At 39.7% G+C, this 15,793-nt stretch overlaps 1 protein-coding gene across 1 annotated transcript; it reads right to left on the bottom strand.

The window, feature by feature from the left end:
- Positions 1-8,014: 8,014 nt before the first annotated feature.
- On the bottom strand, positions 8,015-15,118 carry tent5bb (terminal nucleotidyltransferase 5Bb). The gene is made up of 2 exons (XM_067508453.1): positions 14,577-15,118; positions 8,015-9,457 (listed from the first exon to the last, which is right to left on the bottom strand). The coding sequence occupies exons 1-2, from the start codon at positions 14,730-14,732 to the stop codon at positions 8,435-8,437; spliced, it is 1,179 nt and encodes a 392-aa protein (XP_067364554.1). The 5' UTR covers positions 14,733-15,118; the 3' UTR covers positions 8,015-8,434.
- Positions 15,119-15,793: the final 675 nt, after the last annotated feature.

The raw sequence follows: 15,793 nt of genomic DNA, 5'->3' as shown, positions 1-15,793 counted from the left end.
TTGTGTTGATGACAATTCGGCAGACTTGACATCCAAGCATCCTTGACCTTTGACCACTAAAATCTAATCAGTTCATCCTGAACAAAGCTGAAAAAATCTAATCAGTCTAATCAAATCTAATCACTCCAATTATGAAGAAAATTCCCTCAATGTGCTTCTGAGATACTGTGTTCACAAAAATGGGATGGATTGTTTTTTTATGATGTAGTTGAACTCAGTTTCCTCTCCTTTTATTTTCTACTTTATTCCTGGCTATGTCAGATTTTAAGAATTTATCAGCAAGAAAAGTGAAACCGATAATATTCCTTTGAGTCTGGAAAGTCAATAAACAGATTTTTTTTTTTTTCAGCAGCTACACATCCGAACTGAATCTTACCTGACATGTGAACAGAAGGGTTCAGATTGTGATTTACTTTTCCACCAGTCACTGCAGATCCAAATAACACATTGAGGTTTTGCCTGAAAACAGAAGCAGCCCTGTCCTTCCCTATTTAGACAGATCAGATGTCACTCTCCCCCGCATGCTTATAGCCACTCAAACTGAAGCCCCTGCCTTGTTGCTCATCCATCAAGCTTCCATGCCTGCTCCTCAGCATGGAGCCCTGATGCCATTGCCTGCTGAGCTATATTTCATAAGGAAATTCCAAAACTGCCAGTGAAATGGTGAAAAAATGTTGTTTCTCTTTGCAAGTCTTGATGTACAGTGTGTGGGACTGGGAAATCCGCTTGAGAGAAAAATAAGCTCCAGTGCTAGCAGGCAGAAGGCATGTGCAGTTAAAATGTTTTTAGACCAGATGTTTTCACCTCCCATATTTTATACCTCTACATTCCAACTCTAATAGAGTCCTTTGAAGCAAAAACTGCTGTTTTGAGGTTCACAGTAAGAATGTTTCACAGTCTGGAAACTTATTAAAAGCTGGGATTGTATTTGACATCCACATGATTCCAAATCAAGCAAACATTTCTCCAAAAGTTTCCCAATTTTAATTCCCACTCTGCAGATTCATGGTTGTCTTGCATCAATTTAAAGCTCCTTTTTGCCCATCCTGGCAGTCGCCTGCATTTGATTTGGCTGTGGCTGAAATCGGCAGAGAGCCAGATCTGCTGAGGATTTTTTGATGATTGGGGCAGTTATTTCAGTAATTTGAGTGGTCCTCATGGGTAACCATGGTATACCAAGCCATTGCGGTTTATATTATTATGTAATGCTATTATATAAGCTGTGTGAGGCCAAGTGATAAACAAGGTCCAAAGTGCAGTATTAATCCAGCTCAGTGCACTGAAGGTTTGGTGGGGGTGGCTGTAGTTGGTAAAGCCAGTTGTCCACAGACCACAGGGTCAGTGGTTCGATTCCCAGTCCCAGCTATATGTCGAAGTGTCTCTGGGAAAGACACCAAACCCCCAACAGCCCATTTCCATCCCCAGCTGCACAGTGCTGGTCAAAGCCTGTTAGAAATTGCGGAGGGTTGAATCAGTAAAGGCATCCGGCGTAAGAACTGTCAAATCAACATGCGGACAATGATCCGCTGTGGCGACCCTGAACTCACGGGATAAGCTGAAAGGACAAAAAAAAAAGTGCACTGAATGTTTGCAGTGGTCATTGCTCACTTCACTTTTTTAGCCAGCATGAGTCCTACGCAATCAAAGCCATGAGGGGTCAGAGTGCCATTCACTTGGACTAAGAACATCCATATGCCAGGGGAACGGGCCAGACTTTTCCAGCTTGGTTTGTTAACAGTCAGTGGCCCCATTTGGTACAGTGCCCATTAATATTTATGAGATGAGAGCTCCTCGCAGGGGCCCAAGGGTGACAAACAGTGTGACCTTTCAGAGGGCCAGTGTTTACTGTGGCTGTCAGGAAGCTGGTCGGAAAGGGAAGAGAGCACCCCCGCCCGTCTTCTCTGAACCAAATGAAAGCAGGCTGGTGTTTGGTCTGAGCAGATGTTGGTAGGACACCATTAGCTTCAGATGAGGCTCTGACATCAGCTGTAGCAGCTGTGTAGAAGCCTGTGAGCTGAAATCATGCAAGTCATATGCAAAAAAAACAAAAAAAACAAACACCTCTACCATTTCAACACGTGATATTTCCATCCAGCAGATTTTTCCTAAAAGTTTTTTTCCTGTGCTCACTCGGTGTCTCTTTTTGTTTGTAGTTTACTCCCTCAGTGGTCTGGGACTCTCTCTTAAAAACACACTTCATTATTTTCAGTCTGGGAGTGACTCAACAGATCTTGGTGCTCAGCCCGTCTATGTTCCAGTCTTTATTTGTCATGAAAACACAGACCAAGGCTTCTCTTCACTGTCTGTGATGTTGTCTGTAAATTATAGGTTAGTCACTAATTTGTTCAAATAAAGCGGTGAGAGCAGTGGATGTATAACATTTCTGTTCTGCTTGTTTTGGAAAAATAAATTTAGCTACTGAAAGAATTATACAGTATATGTCAGCAGAGGAAAATTATGACTTTGTTGATTGATTCATCACTAAGCCAGCCTTTATGGGGAGATTGTTCTCAGATATGTCTGTTTGAGTTCAAAATTGAAATTAGAGAGAAAAGTAGCAAGTTGGAATTTTTGTGTTTTTATAGGGTTAATAGCATGACATTTATTTCACTTTCAGGCTGCAAGGACTAGAATCAAATTTCTTGGGAAACTGTATTAACTGTAATGTAGTAATATTAGGTGGATGAGAGGTTAAAACAGTTAAAAAATTCAAGACGACCAAATTTCTTTTTATTTTCTAAAAATTGAATAATAGTTTAGATTCTTAAGCTTTTCAACATTATCAAGACTTTTGAAACTTATTTTAGGTCATATATTTGTTTTTTATTAGCCCCAGTAGTTTGTTAGAGATGGAGTCCACTATTGTGTAACAGGCCTTCTGTGTTCACTATGAAGATATCATTTATTTATTAGGGTTGTCTTCAAAGCTACACATTGTTAAAATGGGTAATAGAGTACAATCGGTTGTACCGGCCTTAGACGTGAGAGGTATAGGTGTGTGCAGAATGCAGATTAAATACTATTAACAGGCCTGTTAATAATACAATCTTGTTTCCAGGAAACATAGCGTTCTCTTTTTATTTACATTTTACACAATGTTCTGATTTGCTTATCATTTGTACTATGTGCAATCAAAAAAGATCTCAAGGACATGTCAAATTGTTTTTTGACTGCTTTTGACTTTGATGCCGAAAACCCATTTTAAAAAATTCTGGACAGGCACAAACAAAGACAGGAAAAGTTGTGTAATGCTAAAAACATCTCGTGGAACAACTAATGAGGTTAATTGGCAACAGGTCAGTATCATGGCTGGGTATAAAAAGAGCATCCTCGGAAAGCTGGTTCAAGGTTCATCACTCTATAAAAGACTGCGTGGGCAAATATTTCCACAATTAGAGAATGTCTTTCAATATAAAATTGCGAAGAATTTGGAGATTAAGGTAATATGTTTTAGATAATCCAGAGAAATCTGTCAGCAAGGGACGAGGGCAAAACCTTGCAATGAATGGTCATGATTAAAACCAGATATGATTCTGTAGTGGAAATTGGTGCCTAGGCTCAAGGAAAAACTCTGAAAATAACTGTCTCTTAACAAAGTTTGTTTTAGCATCCATAGATGTGAGTTCAAACTGTAGACTGCAAAAAAAAAAAAACAACCATATATAAACAAGTTCTCTGAGCTGGATCTCATTTGAATTGAAAAACATGGCTTATTTAAAGACTTTGCCCCAATTCTGAGTTAAAATGAGAAATTCCTAGTGTTGAACTGGCCTGTCTGTGCTTCCGACCTTTCATCCACTGAAAACATTTGAGTGTGGGTAAATGAAGACCTGTTGCAACACAGTGGTAAACACGGCAAACTTCATATGCTATTTTTTTGTATTTACAATCAAATATAAATTTTAAATAATTTGTAAGTCTTTGCATTTTATTTACATATACAAAATCCTAGCTTTCTTTGAAATGGGCTTGTAATAGTCGAAATAATTCAAATTCTAAAGGGAGGACAGGCAATGGAGGAAGAATGGAACATTCAAGGGCATCCAGATGTTGACCAGATACCATAACTTTAATTTTAGAACAACTTTAGAACTTTAATGTTTTGACTTCTTTTGTTTCCAAGGTCAACCTCAGACTTTGACAAATGAAAAGCTATTCATAAATTAATCATACATATCATGCCAATGTCCTCATTAGTTAGAAAAAAATGAACACTAAATAGAGTTTCATGCTTTCATTTAAATATCAGGAATCATTCTTGATTTCTTTTTGGGGAATAATTAATTAATTTATTTTTTGGACTTAAATTCCCCAATAAACACATTTCTGACTTTATGGCACCAAGAAAAGCAGCAACAGCCAAGGTGGACGCATTAATTCAATTTCTCACTGTATAGCACATGCAGCCCCTTCTGCATTTCAGGACAACAAATAAACATCACCATGGTGACACTGTTGTGAATATTCACAGATCCTTGGAATAGAAATCCTGTGAGTTCCTGGGAATCGCTTTCTAACAACATGATGATGGATGGAGCAGTGCCACTCAGTCCAGTAAAACGGCTTTATGAGAAAAACTTCAGCACCACTTCCTTCATTCTTAAGCTATAAAGTCTGAATTTAGTATCAATGTGATTCAATCATCCTTAAATAAAAAGATTTTTGTTTTGATTGTATCTCAAATACAATTTTGTGTATGTGGTACTTTTATGGAAGGTAATTTGAATGGAGACAGCTAAACTGGTAGAGCTTAGTTCTCACCACTTTCTTTGATACAAAATATGCCTTTTGACTTCTGGATGCTCTTTAATTTTCACTAAACCCGACCTTCCATGATAAATATTCCTCCTTTAAGCATGGTCTTAAAAGTTCACTATGTTCATCCTTGTTTAAGAAGATTCAGCCACCCGCATAGCATCTCATCTGAGGACTAATTTGTTTTTCTATTACAACCTCCCCAGGCAGCTAATATAAACAGATAGGCAGTTGAGGGTTGACAACAGTGAACAGTTTGTTACACTGGAGAACACTCTTGGCTCTAAGCTTGTCCTGACCCATCCCATCATCCCCAGGTGGCATTCATCACCACTAAAGAAGACATTCCCATAATCTAATCAGTCGACAGGCAAACTTACAGCATCTCTGAACAACATCCATGCTGTGATTATCAGACATAGATTACGCTTCACTGCACAAGGACATTAAAAAGGGCAAAAAACGATAACAAGATCTTTTGAGCTCCAGTTTCTGTGGTGGGAGTTGATCCTACAAGGGCCCACCCACGTATGCTAGAAAAGACAGGGTGTGAGAAGGCCAAGCTGCTGAGATCTGATGTGCACTGTGGAACAGTATGAACCACCGGTCTCACCACACTGTCAGATTTATCTGTGGTATTTGTTCAGGAAAAACTCTGTGTGGCAATCTTAGATTTAAGATGCATGACTTAGAAAACCTCAGCCTAGAGAAATCTAAAGGGGAAAAATGCTTTTGGGAATAGAGCCAAGATTGGGCCCCAAGGCATTTGAAAGCTGTCCATGATAAATAATCTTTGTGATATTTTTATTTTTAAACAAGACTGAGTGTCTTCAACCATGCCAGTTGCCCATATTTGAGAAGTATCCAGATGTTAACAATGTTTACGTGTTGATGGGTTGATGTTTAGCAGGAAAGTAGTGCTAATGCCACATTTTAGCATGCAAAACGGTAATATGTGTCAAATATCTCTAAATACAAAGAGCAGCTGAGGCTGATGGGTTTACCAAAAATGATCTCATGGAAGATGAATGCCTGTACTAAACATAATAAAAATCCATTCAAAAGTTGTTGATAGGATTAAAATCACTGAAATGCAGGCCAAAGTGAAGGGTTAGCTCTGATCACTGTTACAGATAATATAAGAAAAGACTTCAATAGAAGAATTAGTAAAATCTTCCTAAATGTAGTATGAGCTTTGAACATGAACCAATTCGTATTGTTTCTGAGAATCTGATTATAAAGCAAAGTGTAGGATTCTTTACATGTGAAATAAAGAGAATAATTAGTCTTGATCATGTCTCTACCAGGGCATAAATGTCATAATTTAATAACATACAAGTTGTATGTACAAGGTCATGATGGTCATGGTCCTGCAAATTTAGAGGGCTTAAGGGACAAATGCAAGGGCAACAAAATGTATAATTCTGTCAGAATTCAGGCTTGTCAATACCATACCCATTGAGACACTCAACTCAAAAACGCATAGATCAACCTTGTGGAAGCACTAAGATTCTGAAAATCCAGTTATTGTTCAAATAGGAGTCACCGTATTTGTATGTAATTAATATTCTAAAATGTATGTCTGTCCACCAAGTACCTATTAATATACTATATTGAATAAGTGCAAACCTGCTTGCAATGCTAATTGAAAAGGAAGGGGACCACCAAGGTTGTTAAGGGTCTTTCTCAGGGGACCGTTAATGTTGTACTAAATTTCATGGCTATATATCTAGTAGTAGTTGAACATGTGAACTCCGTGGTTGTTCTAGATGTTCATTCCATAACTGATGGATCTGACAGTTCAACTGCCTTCTCCATACACTCAGCTTTAAAACTAGATTTAAAAAAATAAGTTTTACTGAGATTACTGTAAAGATAATGTAAATAGCAAATGTAAGGCCAAAAAGTAAATAAAAACTGATAAGCAAATGAACCTTGGACACAATTGCAGCTTGCTGCGGTTTGTTACAGTTATAATTATTACTCATTCCCAGAGATTTCCTTACAGCCATTCGATGGACTCATGAGATCTGGCCACCAGGCACAGAAATCACTGGTTTGTTAAAGATAAGACAAGCGTTACCTCAGAGGAGATTCTAAGGCGTGTTTATTCCAGTGGAACTCTCCAGGGTGGCCTACTGGATGTTTTCCTTTCATGTTTCTGTAGTATTTTGAAGACAAGTCTGACAGCTAACCCAGTGAGAGAAATTTCCCTTGTCGCATTTGTATCTCGCTTCCTTAATCGCTGACAGACACTTTCCTTCGAAATGAAGTTTTATTTTAAAAAAAAAGAAGAAAAAAAAGTCAAGTGAGTGTTTTACTCCAATTTTCCACCACTTGCTTCTTTCCTCTCCATCAGAAGCGATAGTTAGTGGCTACATGCCATTCATGCCATACTAAATCTCAAGAAGTCATCCTCCATGCAAAACTAATTAGGATAAAATGTCTTACCATGAGAATTGAAGGCCTTAGTGAGGATGAAATACTGAACTGTTTTGATCATCCAGGAAGTGGAGCGTTGGAATGCAAAACTACATTTGCGAAAAAGCCAGCAGTCCCATTTACCACCTGGTCCTCGGCTGCCCCCTCAGACCTCAATTCATCCAAGACAAGCAACAGCAGTCTCCCCCTTTGTGAATGAGGGCAAAGGAAACCCCTTGTGCACGAATGGAGGGAAACAGACAAATCTATAGGCTCTGGCTCATTGTGGAATTTGAACAAGTAAGTGTTTGTGTCACGCCAGCCAGTGTCTGGATGATGGAACACAGACAACAGCACACTGAGGAGCTTGTGTGTGAGATCAAGCCAGAGCTCTTTTAAGACTGAAACTGAGATGCTGCGAGATACTGAGACTAGAGATACGTAGAGAATGCATTCATAATCTCAGGATGCTTTTGAGTCAGCCAGCGGATATTAAAACACTTTGTCCTCATCTTACTTCTATGAATATCAAAGATTTTGTAAAGAAAGACCAGTGTACCACATCTTTAAATTTTTTACTTTTTTTTTTAATTGTTTAAAAACAAATACCCTGACCCTTGATATAGAATTGTACAGTAACCTGGATGAAAAAGTTTCAAAAACAGTTCTTACATATCAGCTAATATAAAGACATCAGTTTCAGGCACTTGTAACCATATACAGACTTTGTTTTTCATGCTACACAAGAAAGAATTTCTTTGGTCCTTTAGTCCCTCCCAGCCAGGTCAGTTGAAACCACACAGTAAAAAAACAAAAAAAAAAAACAATAGCTTTCTGGTTTCATATGAGTATTTACATTTCTTAAAAAACCCAAACAGAACTAGTAAAGTTCCTCCGTCACACATCAACCCTTCATATTTCTCCATACATGTCAACATTGGTTATGGAACAACAACAGAATAAAAGAGTAGAATAACAATGGCTCAAATTAGTTTTTTAGTTTGTTTTTTTTGTTGTTGTTGTTTTTTTCTTCTTTTTTTTACAGCAGTATTGATCAATATAACTTAGTGGAATAGTTTCGGTGTAAGATTTGGCAGAAAAAAATATAAAACATACTGTAATTTCCTTTTATCCACATTGGTCCTCACACCAAAAAGCCACATTGCTACAGAAGCACTGAGCACTCCCAGTGACTTCTCAGCCTACATCACTGTAAAGTTTTAACAGAAATCCCTCCAAACAACTTACAAGTTGCTGCTCAGCTGCAAGGCAGCCATGTTTGATAAGAGTTGCACGTGGCCATTGGTGACTGAACTTGTGCAACATAGTAATTGCTGAAGTTGACGTCTCTGACATAGGGAGCAGGCTGGTAGTAGCAGGTGATATTGGACAGAGCAGGGATAGCATTCTGTTCAGCCATTACGCGCAATGCCAGAGCAGAAATAAGTGCCAGCGTCTGTCGGCGCTCGTGACCCATAAGACACACAGTGCTCTCGTCTACCACCTGCCTCAATGTCACCAGGTACTCGTAACGCTTGTGCTCCATTCCCGTAAAGTGGTTCTGCAAATACGCCGCGAGTTTCCTTTGTTGCTCGCTTATGTCTGGAAAGTCGATGAAGAAGCGCGAGCACATGTAGCGCTGCATCTGTTTCATCTGAGACTCTGAGGATGGCCGAAAGCCACGCACCAACAGGTGGCAGTACTTGAGCAACCCGCCACCTCTGATCTCTTCTGGACTGCGGGTGGCAATAATCTTGGCGCGAAGGTGACTCAGAGCTTCCTCGAAGTCTCCGTACATGCTTTCCCCCTGCACTGTTGGATGGAAGGCTTCGGACATTGCTGTCTCTGAGCAGCGGTCGAAGAGCAGCAACGAGTCCAGAGAGATCTGGAAGGAGTCAACACTGAATTCAAACTGCCTTCTCAAAGAGTCCACAAACTTTAGTTCAACGTTCTTGCCGGTGTTGTTGGACAGTGAGATGAGGCTCCAGCGGTCTGTCTCGTTGCAAACTTTCACCAGTTTCTGCACGTATGCCTCCTTCAGAGCGAGTGCTGTGATTCGTTCTCTGCATACCCCTTCTGGCAAGAACTCCACCAGACAGTCCAACACCACATCTTTCACCAGCCGGAAGATTTTGTCATCTGTCAGATTTAAGCCAAAGATCAAGTCCAGGTCTTTGTAGCCAAGGCCGTTGTCCTGGTGCAGCACGTGGCTGGCTGCTGAGCCATTCAGCTTAACGTCACGTACCTCTACACCTTGCTCCTGCAGTCGAGCCCTGACAACCTGAAAAGAACAGGGACAGAGACGAAAAACTAAGTAAAAATTGTCGACAAAATGATAATCACAACATGCTGACATATAAAATTAAGGTTTGTACATGCAGTACAGGATAGGAAGAGAGCTGCTAGATGTTTACTAGTTCAAAAAAAAAAAAGATGTGCTGCTATTTGAACAAAATATAGCATAAAGGAAAAATGATAGCTATATGCATGAGGCATGAACACATTGTTAATTTTATTATCCAGATTGAATTCAATACATTTTCCTAGTTCAATGCAAGAATGTTGAAAATGCTAAAAAATAAGTTGTTAATATCTCGTCACAAGTAAAAGTAAAAGCTACATGTAGAGTTGGGGAAACCCAGGTCAAAGCTGTGGAGGATTCCTGAACCAGATGGGTTTTCTGTATGTTGCCAAAGGACACTTTGTCAAAAGAAGTGGCTGCTTTAAGGGTGTAAAACTCCACTCAGGAGATGGTGTCATTTATCACAACTTACCCTGCTGCCCGAGGATGACAGCGACCTACATACAGGACTGTACACTTTAAACCACTCAAACACCTGAAATTCACAGGCTTCTCTTCATATTTGATGGGAGCAACATCAGGACAACAGAGATAAGCTATGGAAAAGTCCAATTATGTCTTCTGACTCTACAGAGTTTAAAAAACAATTCAGCTGTGAACTTTTAAACTTAAAACTTGTGACCATATTTAGAACATGCGATTCTTTTGCTGTTGGTAAACACTCTTTGGCAAGGAGACAAAAGATTTATTGGATTATTGGAACACACACCATGCATGCACTTCTGCAATGCTTGGGGAAAATTGCTGAGCTGCAGATAGCTGAGATGTTTATGTATCCTCTCCGTTGCATCAATCAAATGACACAAGAAAGACAGGAGATAACAGCCAAACAAGGCTATTTCTGCAAAAATCCTCAATACAGCTGTTTATTGCAGAACTCACTAATCCATATGGATCTGTTGTCCTGTCAGTCAATGTAGATCAGTTAGTTTTGCTTCACCTGCTCTAATTTCAATTTCATAGGAGTACCAAGCCTTTGGAAGATAATAATATTTGCATTCTTTCCTAGAATAGCAAGAAGACAGGTTTTCTGGCTGGAGCTGGACAATTGTACCTCCAAATTATCTGGAAAGACTTCACATTAGTATCGTTTAGACAACAAAGTGTGATTTCTGGAATTAAACAAATGGCATATTAAAGTTTAAATAAGACATGTTTAGAGATGTAGCTATAGTGACATGCTTAAATTTGAAGAGAGCCCTACTAGTCATGCCACTACACCTGCCAAGCTAGGCAAGCAAGTTAGTCTTTCGAGTTTTAAAATACTTCCTCCAAACCAAGGTCATAATGATATGTGAGGAGTGTATTTTATTGTCCTCCAAAAAGTTAACTGAAGCATGTTTCTGCTTTGCAAGAGAAACATGTTTGAGTATCTTGAATATAACATGACTTCTTTTTGTTCATTATATTACCATAACATGATCAAAACAAAGTATGTTTATCTGATCAGATGCAGAATGGATGCACGTTTATATTTTTTGAGTGTATTATAAGGAAAAAGTGAACAGTCTCACACCAGAGAGTTGGTTTTTACTATTCACCCAAGACAAACCCACAGCAGTATGTGCTCTGACCTCACACTTTAACGGTTGCGCTGAGTTAACTACTGTACAAGTCATAATGTGCATATCTAGGGGTCCCCAAAAGCAGTCCATGAGCAATCCCAGTGCTGCCACCTTAACTATTCCCATCCTTCAGCGCTCCTACAACAGGCCGTTACATTTCCCACATGATGCTCCAGCACCTGGTGAGCTGGGCTGAGGGAGACACTTCCGCCGACATTCAAGGAGAAATGCCTTGTAAAAAGAGCCGCAAATGAACCAGACAGTCTGGTGTTGACAACGCCTTGGCGGCACATAACCGTCTCTCCACTTTCTTTCTCCAGTCTCAATACTTTCCTTTAGGCTGTGGCCTGAATGTGTTTTTATTATGGCAGTTTGAAATGACCCAGCTATTTACCAGCCCATAGTCCCCTGGACGCCAATAAGAGGTCTGGCTAGTGAGTCAGATCATCCTACTGCCAAGGAAATGGTGACAGCAAATGAGAAATTACGAGTCCCTGACCTTCGCATCCACTCCAAAACTAACCCAGCCAGTGAGACGTACAGTAGCTTGGCAGGCAGTGGGGGATGATGATGATGGTTTTTCCTTTGATTTGAAAAGCTTCCTTGAATTTTCTATGCACGGGTGGTCATTTCACCTGTCTGCTTAGATCAGAATGAGTCACAGGGCGATGCTGTTTCTTCACGCAGTGATGGATGTTTTCAATGTGGGATTTGTTCATCTGGTTCAAACTTTCACAGACATTTAAATTTCCCTGTCTCCTAAAACGCTCTCAACAGTGATAAGATTCTACCCAAGGGATCCATTTGGGGCTCATTTTGTTGTATTAGATTTGTTGAGATAAAACCAAGGTAAAAGCTACAGTCCATTTGATACAGCAATAGTAATATCAAACTATCCCAATTCTCTGAAACCTTCTTAGGGTGCACCTTATATAGGTACCTTATACAATATTGATTAATTAATTAATCTATTAGTATAGCAATAAACTGTAAAGTATTAGAAATGTATCCTGTGGAAAATGATAATTTTAGGTTCTTATTCAATTAACATGTTAATTTTATATGTCAAACACTAAATTTCCAAACAAAAAGGCTTTTAAATGCCTATTCTGTTTACATTTGCAACTATGAAATACTCACTTGCTAAAACCCCCAAAAGTTACTCAAAGAATTAAAGACATAGCGGTAATGACGTCAGTGTGCTCAGTGGTACCGCTTGCTCAGGGAGCAATTTCAATTTTGAAGTAAGTGAAAGTAAGTAAGTCAATGTGAAATAAAAATCGTATATACCAAACATTAAAACAAACATGCTAAATTAAAAAATAATCTCAGAATATGCTAAAGTGACTGTTTCCAGGTTACCTTCTTGAGGAAGGCTCCCTAATCTTAACAATAGCCTAGTGAGGAGTTGGCTTACAGTCTGGCAAGGGCACAGTGGAGTAGGGCAAGAAGGAGGGTTCACTTACTAAAGTGATATGTTGTCAAGCCTTACCCAGAAGCCCACTGTTGTTACAGCCACTAATCCACTGCTCACATTCTATACTTTCAAATCCACGCCATCCAGGAAAGTGGAGTACTATGTATACTCCAATGGTATGAATACTTACAGTAGGTGAGGACACCTATACCAGTCATGTGCTGTAATTTTGTAAAATATCATAGATAATTGAATTTTAATGACCAATGAAAACACAAAAGCCTCAATGCTTTCGCTCCAACGTATGAACCCACTCAATTAATTCTACATATAATCTATGGCAAGCACATTAGATCTATGTGTTTATCATCCCGCAGTATGACGCTGCTGGGTATGTACACAGGGCTTTAGTACATCCTGCTGACGAAACATTTATGGTCACCAGATATTCTGACTGGGGGCTGTTGACTGTCAACTTTAAATGAAACAAAGGTGTCAGTAACAGTACAAGTTTTTCTTCGCTGCTCCCATAGCTCACACACAAGCAGACCGCAAACAGATGTTATTTCAATGCGGCCCTCAGACAAACTAACCACTATGGGGGCTCTTCTGACTCTCTGGGAGTGTGATCCATTGGTCACCTTACCCCGGTATGTGGTGACTGAACAGGCTTTGTAATGGTTAAGATCTACTGTATCTCAGGCAGAAAGCTCAGTCTCGTGCGTAGGCTGAAAGTAAATGACTTTTAAAGGAGCAGGGTGGTGGTTTGTAGCATGTTGTAGCCCATTTACCATGAATGCCGAATACCTCACATTACTGTCAACTGTTTTCCAAAAAACATATTGCAGTGCTTTTTATCTCTGAATGTGTTTTCCTTCCTTCCAGACATTGATTTGTTTCCATTCATGTCCATGTGGTATGAAAATCAACTTGCAGAGACATGATGCCTGCTTTACATATTCAGTCAGGGAATTTGTCTGCTATTATTTTTGTCAAAATGATGTTTTTGTTGTAGGCAGTGCAGGCTTTTTAATGAAGCTAAATTTCACATAAAAATATGCTTTAAAACAGATGAGCTTAGACTCTATTATTTGTAATAAATGTGCACCACACCAACACACAGACCTGTCCACCTGAGACATACTTTAAGTTTTCTGTGGCTAGCTTGCCAAAATTTAAGAAATTTATAAAGCCCCTTTCAAACATTGTGTGTGTGTGTGTGTGTGTGTGTTGGGGTCTGTCTTTCCGCAAAGAATCACCACAGAAAATATGAATCACTCAATTGAAATGTGAACCTGGATTACAGGCAAAGACATTTAAATAATGTCTAGGAAAATTGCAGCACTGGTTATTCTCTATACGTTTTTTCCTTTTCAGCCATTATCTCACCCATATTTTCAGGACAGCTGTGAAAAAAAATGACTTAAGTAACAGAAGCGTTGGTGAACTAGTGGAAAACTGCAGTAATGGTGTTAGATCATCCCCACTTTTGTGTCTGTGTTACCAGTATGAGTGATCAAAGTGGAATCCCCTCTGCCTCAAACCCATAGCACAAACAACAAATGGAAATAAAAGAATGACATCTACAAAAACATGTGAACTTCTTACAGAAATATGACATCCACTGAAGGATCCATATTAACATGCACATATACATGTATTTATTAAAGCCATAACTTATTAAAATATTGACCTTATGGTAATTTTAAAGAATAAATGTGCTTGTCAACAAGTGGGATAGAATTACTATGCATGGAATCAGTGTCAGCTGGCTTTATGCTCAACTCTGTTTTAACACTTGTCCGAATGGAATTATGGGCCTGAACACACAGAATAGTTTATTAGAAGCCAGATGTGTAATAAAAAATACATAATTCTGCTCTTTGATGGTTTAGTCCTGTTTGTCATCAGTAGCAAGGTCTCTTCATCCATCCACGTTTTTACCCCCCTCGCCCCCCCTGTACTCTATCACTAGTCCCATGTGGCCCCCAGGAGACATCACTGACAACAGGTGATAAGACACATTGAACAACATATGTATTGGCCGTGGTCTCACCTGAACGATCTGCCGGGGCTGCACGGACAGCGTGGGGAAGTTCCCGCGGCCGTGGATCGGGACGCTCTCCCCCAGGATGGAGTCCAAACGTCGAACCTGATCCCAAGACAGCAGGCTCACCCGCTGACTCTGCTCCGAGACCTCACCGGAGGACATGACGACCGGACTCAACGGGACGTCCAGAGACAATGTGTTGGCGAAATATGAGCAGCAAGGCAGCGCAATCCTCCTGAAGAGCCGCTGATGTTAGGGAGGGAATGGATGAAACGAGCGCACAGAAAGCACCGGCGAGTCTGTGTGTATGTGTGTGTGTGTGTGTGTGTGTCTTTCTCCTTATCTGGGATAAGTTTTAAAAACCTCCAAAGTGCAATAAAGTGATAACAAAGTTTGGTGCAATTTTGGGAATCTCCAAAGCAGAAAGTCCTTGTCCTCCTCTCTGCGTCTCCAGCGACTCTCTTCAGATTAGAGACTTGTCCGCACTCACACCGGGTTTTTTTTAACCAGATGGGATTAAGATCAGCCTCGCTATTGGCTGACTGGAGATTTATGAATGCCTCGGCATCCAAGGCACTACAATCAGCCTGTACGTACACACACACACACACACACACACACACGCACACGCACGTACGCATTTACTCAGGCATACACCCACTTCCCATGCGTCAAACAGCAGGTTCAAGGACTGTAGGAAATGTGGTAATTACTAGTTATGTGCAGTTAAAAGATGCGTCGTCTCTTGACCTCGGCACGTGAAGTCTAAGACTGTAGCCCAGCCCATACCAGACCTACTTCAACCAGGTTTTACCTCGTTATATACACAGGGAAATCAAGTGTGTGTTAAAATATATGTATTTAGTCTACAAGTATGTGTCATGCAGCTGAAAAATGTAGAAAAAAATGTAAAAAAAAACTTTTATAAGACGCTTTTATTTTGATATTGACAAGGGTGTTGATTTGCTTACAAATCCTTTTAATTTTCTGTAGCAATTTATGTGATTTAAATAAGCAACACTTGGAAGTTTGCGACAAAAAAAAACTATTTTTACTCTGCCTCTTTAAGACCGTGTTGGTTACTGCTTGTGGCCTGCAGCAAACAGGTTGATCAGATTTGACTGGTGCAGAGAAACATCATATGTTCTTGTTCAGTCTTGACTTGAAAGATTTTGTGGTAGATAAAAAAAGTTTTTATGAACAAATAATACACTGCATCTTTA

Source organism: Channa argus, chromosome 1 (genome assembly GCF_033026475.1).
Source record: "Channa argus isolate prfri chromosome 1, Channa argus male v1.0, whole genome shotgun sequence".
Taxonomy (NCBI): Eukaryota; Metazoa; Chordata; class Actinopteri; order Anabantiformes; family Channidae; genus Channa; species Channa argus.
Note: the sequence above shows the minus strand (reverse complement) of the source record. Positions and strands in the feature narration are given on the sequence as shown.